Genomic DNA, 12,211 nt, shown 5'->3' with positions numbered 1-12,211 from the left:
CAGGAACGTGGTTTGCAAATATAGTAGCGGTTTAGATCGGCCAAGAAACTGAAGGCGGTCAGCGAGTTTAGCGAGGTGGATTATCAGAATTATTGCCATGTATTGTTTTCCCCTTCTTTCTTCAAACCCCGGGTTTTAATTGTCCGGAGAAAAGATTATCGGTTTCTTTGTGCATGAATAGGTCATGAGAAGGGGGCAGTCAAAGAGAACAGTGGATTATGACTCTAACCATCTAATCAATAGGGAGAGAGTTGGAAAATTAAGATATGATCGTCAGCTCTTACACAGCAGATGATATACCTCTTCTGCATAGTAAGATGATCTGGCAGCAATCCGCGTACATATGTAGCATTCCACGACATCACTATTCATCCGACCTGAAAAACAAGCACAGTAAGTAACATTCATAGGTAGAAACAAGCAAATCACGCATGAGATATTCCCAAGCGATCGTGGTTCTTGCATATGCCACGGTAGTACCTACCAAATCAGAGAGTAGAGAAATACAGTGATGTGGCATGTTCGAGTTCAATATTTTGATGAGGCGACCTCGGTTCAATATACGAGGGAAAAGTATAGTGAAAAGTGTAGAAGTATAGAAGTATTAGTAGCGTAATAGATATACGAAAGTACCTAAGTACATGGTATTGTCTACGTAAAATGGCATAATCGAATCCGGGGAAAGAGGAAGGAAGGAACATCCCAGCTGCATCCACGAATCTCGCGCCAATCCGCCAAGAAATTACCTATTGTGTAATGATGGAGCCGTAGACGGGGCCACGGAACTGGTCTAACTAACTTAGTCGCTAGACTCGGCTAGGCAAGCTCAACTTTTTAGCCACTCAGCCTAGCACGCCTTCTGCTGCTGCGAAGAAAAAAAAACTTCCCCTCCACAAGCACCAAACCTTGAATTCTTCCCTCCTCCGCCTCCGACCAGGGGGGGATGAGAAAAAAAAAATAAGAAAAAAGAAATACAAAAAAAATTACCACATCGCGATGACGATATTTCCCCGTAACAGCAGACCTAGGATCGTCTGACATTCTCATTACCAAATAGCTATCCAAGCGGAGCTCATAGCCAAGGCACTTTTCGGATTCCACACCATTTGCCGCCAGTCTCGATGGCAACAAGCGTTGGTGGGTATGGCTCAGGTGACAAAGAAGAATCCATCTCTATGCCATTCTCTAATTTTCATTACCCAATCCATATACAATGGGAGAATCACGGAGCCGTTTGCTCAACACACAGTCACCATAGTCACACCATTTTCCATCTAGTCCTTTTGCGGGCCCTTCACTACTTACTACTTAGTATCTCGCGAAGTCCGGTCCTGCTAAGCTGCTAGGTACAGCGCCTAATAAATTAGACGGTGAAGAACAAGACCCGGACAAATCGAGAAGCTAGGTTATTCGTCTAGCAAGTCTAGGTATTCGTATAATTTTTTTCTTCTTTCTTTCTTCCAGTCGACTATTGACATTGGCAGCCCAGGAAGAGGCGGATAGTTGTACACGTGCAACCTGGTAGCTCCATGCTTGGTGTTTTCTCATACTCCATTCTTACGTATGAGGAACTCGGATACCCCTGGTATTCGACCGCCGCCGACGACGACTACGGGGGACAACGCCCCGTTTTCTTCTGCGTGTTCCGGTTGACGAGAATCTAACAGGGCCAATTCATGTGCCACAGACTCAATTAATACAGTACATACATACATGGTTATACCTTTTCCCTTCCTGCTACCTACCTTTTTAACGAAGGCTGTCAATAAAAAAAAAATCATTCCGGCGGCGAATCCATCTCATCAATCTTTCCCCGCATTGCGCCAACGAAACCTGTTACCTAAGAAATCGGTGTTTTGACTAACAGAAAACCCATCCAGGTCGCCTGGACCTAATTTACAGCGTTTGGTGAAACCTGGTGCCTTGGTGGGCGGCCCTGCGAGAACGGTTTGTAGCCGTGCCGTATTGTGCCGGGGAAAGGAAGGAAAGAGCCCATTGCGCTATTGAGTCTGCATCTTGCATCTCTTCGCCTGTGCGGTTGCGACCCTGGCAGTACCTGATAGCCCTGGTAGTCCTGGTAGTGATACCTTGGCTCATCTTCCGATTATGGATCGAACAACATCCTCTCCTCTTGTTGGACATCCAACCCAGCAGCACGTTACCAGCAAACTTAAACGCAGCCCTTCACCCAGCCTACTACGTGACAATATGGACCAGCCCGAAAACACCACCACCTCCCCGGACAAATCTACCCGCTCTTCTTTCTCTTCCGTCCGAGAGGTAGATTCAGACTTCGCCCAAAGCTTCACCAGTACCAAGGTATCTTCTTACTCTAAGTTATCCGAAGAGGTTGTCGACGATCTGCCATCGCCCCCGGCAATGGCAACACAGACGCAATTTATTCCACCTGTAACACAACCAAATAGCAGATTGCATGGCTGCTGGTTCCCAGCTGTCGCCGCCGACGGTTTCCAAGGCTGGAAGCAGATAGGTGTGAAGGGAAGGCAAGCGAGCAAGAGCTACGGAGATTTGCAAGCCCTAAAAATTGTTTGGTCGACGCCCGTCACTCCGATTAAGAAGAAAGACCCGGAACGACCATCCCCAGGACAGTCGACGATTGAGAAACTACCCACCGAGATACTTGGTAAGCCGAAAAGAACCATGCCTTTTTAACTAGACCAAGCATCTTACACTATAACCACGTTAATAGGTCAAATTATCGATCACCTTGTTCTTGATGTTCCACCGAACGGAGTTTCCGCTCGAAATGTGGATTTGATGTCATTGTTACTAACATCAAGAACACTCCACTCGGCAACACTTAATGCGCTTTACAAGAACATCACGATTCCACACTCGAGAATCTTCCGAAAATTCTTGTCCCACATCTCACAGAACCAGGAACTTGGAACCATTGTACGACGGCTAGATTTCAGCCACTTTAATCCGACGACGCTATTCTCGACGGCAAGCGAGCGCGCTACTACCCGCAACTTGACCCCCGAGACTTTAATGCAATGCTTGGAACTAACCCCCTTCCTTCGTGAATTCTTAGCGCAGGAGTACATCGAAGACGAACTCGATGCGAAAGTGCTGCGCAAGTTATTTTTCGGTCTTGATAGATTGCAGGGAATTGATTTTTGTGGTTGTTCGTCGGGTGCATTCAAGAATGCCTTCCAATCAATTCTTCTATCCGACTGGCCGGAAGCGCTCTCGATCTCTCGCCTATCGTTACACAAGTGTATCACTCTTCCGTCTTCTGTGTTCGAGACCTTGCTTCCCCGATTGGGCAACTTGACACACCTTGATCTAGCTGGAACCCGTGTTACGAACGCTGCGCTCCAGTCTATCCCGCACAACGCGAAGATTACGCACTTGAACCTATCGAAATGCAAATTGCTAACTGCTGATGCTGTCATTGACTTTTTGGCGAACCATCCAGCAGTCAAGGGATTGGAGCTTTTGAGTCTAGGTGTCGATGCACGAAGCCACCAGCTTCTAGATGAGGATGACTTGACTAAGTTAATCCCTATTCTTCCGCAAAGCTTGCGCTCGTTGAGCTTGAAGGGCAGCAAGATGGCCTCATCGCACATTAATCTACTTCGGCCGTTGACAAAGCATCTGGAAGAGCTTGCGTTAGGTCGACGGCTGAAGATTTCCGATATCGATCGACTTTTCATCCCCGACGAGGATGAGAGCGGTGATATAAACGAGCAGTTGGAATGGGACCCTCACTCGCTCAAATACCTGGACCTTTCCGATTACACCTCCGCCGAGCTGGACCTTATTACTCTATTTGGACGAAACACTTCGATAATGAAGAAGTTTTCTGCGCCGTTGGAAGTGATTGAGGTTACCGATGACTTGTACCCCCGATTGGCGAAGTCACCTGTTGTGAAGCAGCTAGGATGGACTGTCACCGAGAATGGGAGCAGGGCTTGGCTTGTCCGCCTTCACGACCCCGAGGATGGACCTAGGGATTCCGGCCTCCGGTATTGGAAGATGGGCGCTTCGTTTTGGGGCATGCGTAAGATACCCGTCGCTTGTGCTGAAGTTGGTGGCATGTACGGCTCGTACATGTTCAAGCGGAAGCTATAAGCGACACCACCTATACCACCACCTTTTCTTTTCGTCACCTCGGGCTGTTCGAGTATAACTATCTCCGGTTCGAGTACAGCATAGGGTTTTCTATCATCATTTGATTTATTTGTACTAAAGCATAGCGATATGGGTTACCGGTCAGGGTTTACGATTCTACGGATGAGATATGAACATCGAAAAGTTTGGTTGCTATTACATGCTTGCGGGGACAATGGTTAGCGAAAGAAAAAGCATTGTTACATAGTAATCATAGCGTATAATAGCGTGTTGTATCTCAACTTTATGACTTTTAATGCATAAATTTATTAAAATGAGTCTTGTTAGTATTATCTAAGTCAATCGTAGCCAGTTGCATCCGACCAAGCATCTACTTTAGTTGATATGTTGAACATGACCGCAATACCTGATCTGCCTAGGTATGTAATTGCCGGCGTCGAATGCGCAGGTACATACACGGCTGGGAATACATGAAAGCCCGACCCCCCGTGGAGGTAGGTATCCATATGCAAGTCACTCGCCATTCAGGGGAACTATGACGCTTCGCATTTGTTTGCCGTTTCGCATACACGCCCCCCATATTAGGTACATACGTGTAAGCGGGATGTATCACAAATACGTACGCGATATGACACAAGAAGTCCGATAATAGGCGCTCCCTTCTTAGGTAAGTCCATTACTCTGGCAAATGGGCATGGTTTCGATTGATCTCCTAATTATGTATGTTACAGTAGAATTAACCTGTAGAAACGTTCTCAAGCCTCGTTCGAGTGCCACCTCAAGGTCTTTCCTGCTTCTCCTTAGTTTTCGCATCAATATGAACACCGGTCCCGCTGGTAGTACGTCTGTAAGTTGGAGCCATGCTAAAATCGGTCACGGATAAAGACCACCTGGCTTCTTGTATCTATACCAACCAGGTCCTCCTGATGCCGGTTCCTAGTCTCGAGTACCCACCGCACACCCTAGTAGGTAATGGTCATTGTTGGGTCAACCGTAGTACCGTTAACAACAGCGATGATTAGACGGTGATTTGGGTAAACACTTCGTACTGGTGGGAGGTATGAGTAGAGTCAATGGCCCTGATTGTTGGAATAGGGCGCGCCTTTTTGTTGTGATCTTTCGCACATGATGCCGAAGAGTCTGCTATACCATATCCTGGGGCGGGGATAGAAGTGGTTGTTCTCGCTGGAGAACGCGGCAAACAACTTCACTTAATTTTGCGTGGGTTTGTTGAGTATAACTTGCGAAGAGCGACGTTAGAAGCTCTCTAAAACAAGAGTGGGCGCTCCTGTCTAGCTATGGTGTCTCGTGGGTCAGTCCCATTCGGTCGGGACTATAGTATGTCGTCTTATCTGACGAGGGTCGGAGGACTTCCGTTGCCCGATTCCTTATTCGTCATCATTTTCCCTCTAGTCTTTGATCTCGTAGAGTTCCATCTTCTGTCCCATAGATTCAGGATGCAGTCTGTTTAGTGGTTTGAAACGCCTTGGTATGACTGGTATTCCGCTTGTGTTGAGTGCAGTGACTTGGATTCCGGGATCAAGACGACCAAGTTCAGATAGAAATGGCTTTTAGGTATTAACCTTCTCTTCTCCTCGTTGGTATTCACGATTGTGTGCCATGCGTAGAAAACGATAGCGGGTGTAGTAACATCATGAGAAAAGATAGGTTTGCTTCTTAGGAAGATGAGGAAAAGGGAGAAAAATGTGAATGTGGATGGGAAAAGGAATGGGAGAATCTTCCATGACGGATTGGGGACTTTATATATGCAGCCTCTTTCCTAATCGAGTGGCATAATATGATCGTACCTCTCAATTGTTCGTCTTAAACTCTGTTGAGGGAGAAGTCTCAAGTTATAATGAACTCAACCTGACCTCATTCTGAACTTAACGTGAACTTAACCTTGTAAATAACTAAGTTCATGATAAACGCATACATAAGAATAGCGGTTTCCCTTAGGCTACTGCTCTTATTCCTAGAGCCACCCTTGTTGATTTCCTGACGATTCTTCGTCGGAATATAATGATGACGTAGCCTCGTTAAGTTCAGCTATACTAAATCTAGCGTCAAGAAGTAGCCGCGACAAGGATAAATAAATAGAAATGAACTTATTTACTTGGTATACTGGCTCTATGGCCATAGAGGACATTGTATAACAGTAGACTTTTTCGTACGATGCTCGGAGATTCGAGGTTGATCTCGGTGATATATGAATGCACAGTTTACATCCTTGCTTGTTCGGTGTTGGTTTACCTGAGCACTTCGGATACCTCATGATAGAAATTAATTTTATCTCATATCCTTTAACAGCCTTATTTATAGTAAAGATCGTTATCTGGTCAATTGCCTACTTGCAAACCAATGTTCAGGTGTGAAAGATGGGTGAAGGGTGCTGCCAAGGAAGTCTACATACGTCATGATTACATAAGAAAAAAGAAAAAAGAAAAGTCGAAGCACTACATGCGCCACAAATTAAGCTCGTGACATTCAGCCACAAGTCGGACCGGAGTCTCCGAATTGGCAACGCAAGCCCCCCTGTGCAACTTGCAAAGGTAACCAAGCCAGCCAGCGACAAATGCGAGCTTACCTTCTAGAGCTACCCTTTCGTCGTCACCCATCAAACGATCAACTGATCTGCCCTTGAAGCATATCGCCATCATCATGGCTCCTTCAAAGCAGACCATGTTCCGCTCTGCGGATATGAGCATGGTTCAGTTGTATATATCTAACGAAATCGGTCGAGAATGTGTTAACGCGTTGGGAGAACTTGGACTGGTCCAATTTCGCGATGTACGTCCTCGCATCCATCCATCTATCCCCTGTTCAATTCGACATCAAATCTATATCCATCAAATAATACTAACAACCATCTAGCTCAACAGCGAAGTCACTGCATTTCAGCGAACCTTCACTCAAGAGATTCGAAGACTCGACAATGTCGAGCGTCAACTCCGTACGCCTCGATGCGCCCTGGCCCCATACAACATACTGTCTTGGCTAACGTGTTACTAGGCTACTTCCATGGTCAGATGGAAAAGGCAAATATCCCTCTCCGAACACTAGATCTCGAAGTTGAAACCCTCGCTCCTCCCACTACTACCGAGATTGACGAACTCTCCGAGCGAACACAAAGCCTCGAACAACGCATCTTCCAACTTAATGACAGTTACGAGACATTGAAGAAGAGAGAGGTGGAGCTTACCGAATGGCGACACGTCTTGCGCGAGGCGGGTGGCTTCTTCGATCGCGCACACGGCAACGTTGACGAGATTCGAGCTTCGACTGAGGACGACGACGCTCCTTTACTCCAAGACGTAGAGCAACACAACCAGGGTGGTGACGCTGAGCGTTCCTTCTCTGGTATGAACATTGGCTTCGTTGCTGGTGTCATCAACCGAGACCGTGTCGCTGCTTTCGAGCGCATTCTTTGGAGAACCCTTCGCGGTAACCTCTACATGAACCAATCCGAAATCTCCGAACCTCTGATCGACCCGACCAACAACGAGTCCATCAACAAGAATGTCTTTGTCATCTTTGCCCACGGAAAGGAGATCCTAGCCAAGATTCGAAAGATCTCGGAATCGATGGGAGCTGACATTTACAGTGTAGACGAGAACACAGATCTTCGTCGAGACCAGCTACACGAGGTTAACGCCCGCCTCAACGATGTTCAGAACGTCCTACACAACACTCAGCAGACTCTCGAAGTCGAGCTTACCCAGATCGGCCAGTCCCTTGCTGCTTGGATGATTCTCATCACGAAGGAAAAGGCTGCCTACCAAACACTTAATCTCTTTTCGTTCGACCGGCAAAGACGAACTCTCATCGCCGAAGGATGGTGTCCTACAAACGATTTGCCTCTTATTCGCTCTACACTTCAGGATGTGACGAACCGAGCAGGTCTTTCCGTTCCGTCCATTATCAATGAAATTAGAACAAACAAGACCCCTCCGACCTACCTGAAGACCAACAAATTCACAGAGGCCTTCCAGACTATCATCAATGCCTACGGTACGGCGACCTACCAAGAAGTCAACCCTGCTCTACCTGCTATCGTTACATTCCCTTTCCTGTTCGCTGTCATGTTCGGAGATTTCGGTCACGCTTCCATCATGTTTGCTGCCTCCGTAGCCATGATCTACTGGGAAAAACCTCTCAAGAAGGTCACCTTCGAACTCTTCGCTATGATTTACTATGGTCGATACATTGCCTTAGTCATGGCTGTCTTCTCTTTGTTTACCGGTCTTATCTACAACGATGTCTTCTCGAAGACCTTCACCTTTTTCGACAGTGCCTGGGAGTGGGAGGTTCCGGAAGGATGGCAAGAAGGCCAACCTCTTATTGCTAAGCTGAAGGGCGATTACCGATATCCGTTTGGTCTCGATTGGTTTTGGCACGGCACCGATAACGATTTGCTATTCAGCAACAGTTACAAGATGAAGATGTCTATCATTCTCGGATGGGCACACATGACATACTCTCTTTGCCTGTCCTACTTCAACGCCAGACACTTCAAGAGGCCAATCGATATCTGGGGTAACTTCGTTCCAGGAATGATCTTCTTCCAATCCATCTTCGGTTACCTCGTCATATGTATTATCTACAAGTGGTCTGTGGATTGGTTTGCGATTGGAGAGCAACCTCCTGGTCTTTTAAACATGTTGATTTACATGTTCTTGCAGCCCGGCACGTTGGATATACAACTTTACCCAGGCCAAAGCGGAGTACAAGTCACATTACTACTACTGGCTTTCGTTCAGGTCCCTGTTCTATTATTCTTGAAGCCGTTCTATTTGCGATGGGAGCACAACCGAGCTCGCGCCCAAGGCTATCGGGGTATAGGCGAACACTCGAGAGTCTCTGCGCTTGATGAAGATGAGGAACCTCTTCAACCGAACGGACGTCCTAGTGTGGATACTGAAGATGGCGAGGGTGTCGCTATGATCGCACACGGTGATGATGAGGAACATGAAGAGTTCGAATTCAGTGAGATCATGATCCACCAGGTCATTCATACAATTGGTAAGTTCATGAAATATTCCCCATTTGCTGTAAAGTATGCTGATTTTAGTAGAATTCTGCTTGAACTGTGTCTCCCACACTGCCTCCTATCTTCGTCTCTGGGCCTTGTCTCTTGCTCACCAGCAGCTATCTGTTGTGCTTTGGGACATGACCCTCGGACCATCTCTCGCCAAGCCTGGTGTCGTTGGCGTGATTATGGTCGTTGTTACTTTCTATTTATGGTTTTTCCTTTCGTGTGCTATTCTCATTTGTATGGAAGGCTGCAGCGCTATGGTAAGCTTTCCCCAGCCACCCTCAAATTACAATACAGTATCAACTAACATTACCTCTCAGTTGCACTCCCTCCGTCTACAATGGGTCGAAGCACAATCCAAATACGCCGAGTTTGCGGGTCACATGTTCGCACCGTTTTCTTTTATCACTTTACTAGAGGAGGATGACGGCTTAGCCGAGTTTAGGGGTTAATTAGCATACTAGCATGGAAGGGTGCGGTTTGTGAGAGTAGAGAGAGTAAGTGTACCAATAAAAACTTGTATTATGCATAGCAGTAGCTGTAGATCTATATGTCAAATGATACTACTGTAGCTTTCATCTGGTCATGATCTAATACACTGTGATTTCTACGTTTGCTGCTATTAGATGTAGATATTATCGAATGTTTTTTGCTTATGGCCTATGTTGAATGGGGATACCGTCCGTGGTCTCGGCCGCGGAATGAAAATTTGACAATTTCTAGATCTCGTCGGGTTTGGTACTGTGAATAAGTGTTACAGTCGATATAGTAGCTGTATTCGTATTTCAACTTCTCATATCGTTTTAACTCTGTAGTACTGGAAAATGGTGACTAGCTAGGGCGTCTAGTTAGAAGAAAAAACTCTTTATCGGGTAGGCTAAACCACCATTGAAGGAACATCCCGTAGCTCAAAAATTGGCATTAGTCTAGGATACGCCGTTTTGCAGTAGGTATTCGATCCATAGACTAGAAGCTAGCTTCCGCATGGAAGAAGCTATATCGTTTCATCGGTCGACGGAAATCTTAGCTATTTCGGCGCAATTTGTTAGGTAGGATGGGCGGTGCTTCTTATAGTTCGATTAAAATCAGTTTTCGGAGGAGATTTTTCGTTCATAGAAATGTGAGCTATGTCAGCGTGGCAATTGTGTTGACTCGGCGGCGCTGGCGTGCTAGTATGGTATGTGTTATCGTCGATATCCGTAGGGCGATTAGGTCGATGAGGCCTCGTCATCTGCCCGCAATATCGTGGACGTGTGACACCGAAGACAGGTCGGTATATTCTAGAAGTAGCGATAGAATGAGGATACTAATTTGAAATTTTCGTCGTGATGGTGAAATAGAGGCTCAACGATAATAATTATGGTTTGCGGGCCAGGCGGAAATACGCTCAATGAAGCTTGTAGTTTTGTAGTAGATGTCGAAGCGCTCTAGCATCTCCTGACGCTGTCACTACCGATCGAATTAAAAAGCTGCTACGAATATTTGACTGAACAGAGGGTGGACGTGGTGTTCACCTTCAATGGCAACGTATATGGCGATAGGCTAGAGGTTTGAGTGCCGTGTTGTTTAAATTTTTGAAAGTGTTTATGACCAGGCAGCAGTACAGCTAGAAGTATACAAATACGGGAATGATTCTTCCTCACATCCTAGGCAAGCCTAAGAATGTAATGAAAAATGATGTTCGCGTCACCTGGAGGCAGTGTAATACCAGGGACACGGTGGTAGCGATCATGGGCAAGCCCAGAGGATGCGCTTCCGAGGAACAAAAATTAGAATAATCACGATTGAGTTCAAGTAGAACTCTTTCAGAGATTAAACTGAAAAGAACAGATACTACACTTGATCTAAGCCAAAAGGCAAAGAGAGCTAAAGAAAAAAGGAAGAAAAATTTACGAAAAAGCTGGGAGGATAGCCAAGTATATATAGGAAATACTGGAGCGGTGGGAGCTGGCAGAATTATTGCTGAGTCACAGCTCTTTCCTTCGCACTAAACCTAAAATGAGTAGAATCTACAGTGGGAACTCGCGACTGCAGGCACCACTCTAGGCAAACACCTGTATTAAGCTTTGTTTTCACATAAAATACAGTGACTGTTTTTGCATTGCTCTTTTTATTGCTCTTTTATTGGCTAACTAGACAGTTTGAGTTAAATTTCTTCATTTTTCTAGCAAATATTCTAGTTTTTACTGCACATGTTATGTAGCAAACCAATGAAAAAATGTTTTTCTATGTTAGTTTACTGATTTAGGTCGTTTTTACAGTGATTGTGCCCCACTAAGAAAAAAAGTTTACCGCTGTTACTAGGCAGCTGCTAGGCCGCACAGTTTGCTAGGCAAGCACCCCTGCTGATTCTGCCACCGCTCTCCGCCAGAAACTTTCTTATAAATATACAGCTTTTCTCCCTCTCCTTCAAATTCTTTTCTCTTTCTTCTTCATGTCGACAAGTCAGTCTCACCCCTCCCCCATACCTGAGCAATGGAATAATTCAACTAACCATCATTCGCGATACAGTACTTCAGAGAATCATTTCTATAGTATTCGTCCTACTCTGTGTTCCCTACAGGAGCCACAGATCCCACCCTGGTTGATGAATGATATCCCCGTCGCCCTAGAGTGAAAAATCAATTTCGGGAGCACTTGGACTTCTGGTCCTCGCGCTCCTTACTCTCGATCTGTCCGCAAGGATGGCGGTACCCTTATGGTGTGCTGTATAGAGAGTGGTGATGATCTCAACCCTGATTCGCCGCGGTCTTGCCTTTGGGCGCGCGGCCGGGGTGGGCGATGATGGACGTCTGACAGGCTTATTTTCTACTTTTTTTTTCATTGCTATCATGCGCTTGACGCGTGATGTGAGGAAAAATTTTCTGTGATTTGTACGCGTGTTGGTTACGATCGCGTTAATGCTTCTGGACAATCATTCACTGCCTTAAGGCTATCTGTTCCAACGCGTGAAATCTAGCTATCGCACCCTTGGTGTTTATCTACAATGATAGTGAATTGGTTCCGCTCCCTGCGATACCTAGCGACGCAACACCTAGTCTTGTTAGTGCTATTCCTCTCGGTGGCTTAATGTAGGCA

At 46.0% G+C, this 12,211-nt stretch overlaps 3 protein-coding genes across 3 annotated transcripts; 2 read left to right on the top strand and 1 right to left on the bottom strand.

The window, feature by feature from the left end:
- The first annotated feature begins 1,454 nt into the window (after positions 1-1,454).
- On the top strand, positions 1,455-4,416 carry F4822DRAFT_402939 (uncharacterized protein). Its single transcript, XM_051458063.1, has 2 exons — positions 1,455-2,644; positions 2,711-4,416. Exons 1-2 carry the CDS (start codon positions 2,107-2,109, stop codon positions 4,096-4,098), a joined length of 1,926 nt encoding a protein of 641 aa, XP_051314246.1. The 5' UTR covers positions 1,455-2,106; the 3' UTR covers positions 4,099-4,416.
- Positions 4,417-6,643: 2,227 nt separating this feature from the next.
- F4822DRAFT_402936 (V0/A0 complex, 116-kDa subunit of ATPase) lies at positions 6,644-9,711 on the top strand. Its single transcript, XM_051458062.1, has 5 exons — positions 6,644-6,888; positions 6,973-7,051; positions 7,111-9,120; positions 9,173-9,393; positions 9,454-9,711. Exons 1-5 carry the CDS (start codon positions 6,760-6,762, stop codon positions 9,583-9,585), a joined length of 2,571 nt encoding a protein of 856 aa, XP_051314245.1. The 5' UTR covers positions 6,644-6,759; the 3' UTR covers positions 9,586-9,711.
- Positions 9,712-11,645: 1,934 nt separating this feature from the next.
- Positions 11,646-11,958, bottom strand: F4822DRAFT_402934 (uncharacterized protein; the record flags this gene model as incomplete). Its single annotated transcript, XM_051458061.1, has 1 exon — positions 11,646-11,958. A coding segment is annotated over one exon (217 nt), but the record flags the coding sequence as incomplete, so codon positions are not given.
- Between the last annotated feature and the right edge of the window lie 253 nt (positions 11,959-12,211).

The sequence above is a fragment of the Hypoxylon trugodes genome (assembly GCF_022578975.1).
Source record: "Hypoxylon trugodes strain CBS 135444 unplaced genomic scaffold F4822scaffold_5, whole genome shotgun sequence".
NCBI classification, from domain to species: domain Eukaryota; kingdom Fungi; phylum Ascomycota; class Sordariomycetes; order Xylariales; family Hypoxylaceae; genus Hypoxylon; species Hypoxylon trugodes.
The sequence above is the reverse complement of the archived record's forward strand: the minus strand, read 5'-3'. Positions and strand labels throughout refer to the sequence as shown.

Excerpts from the sequence above, each read along its gene's own strand:
- F4822DRAFT_402939 (XM_051458063.1), top strand. The coding sequence starts at position 2,107 with ATGGATCGAACAACATCCTCTCCTCTTGTTGGACATCCAACCCAGCAG. Across the intron at positions 2,645-2,710 it reads ACTACCCACCGAGATACTTG|GTCAAATTATCGATCACCTT; the intron begins GTAAGCCGAAAA and ends CCACGTTAATAG.
- F4822DRAFT_402936 (XM_051458062.1), top strand. The coding sequence starts at position 6,760 with ATGGCTCCTTCAAAGCAGACCATGTTCCGCTCTGCGGATATGAGCATG. Across the intron at positions 6,889-6,972 it reads GACTGGTCCAATTTCGCGAT|CTCAACAGCGAAGTCACTGC; the intron begins GTACGTCCTCGC and ends ACAACCATCTAG. Across the intron at positions 7,052-7,110 it reads CAATGTCGAGCGTCAACTCC|GCTACTTCCATGGTCAGATG; the intron begins GTACGCCTCGAT and ends ACGTGTTACTAG.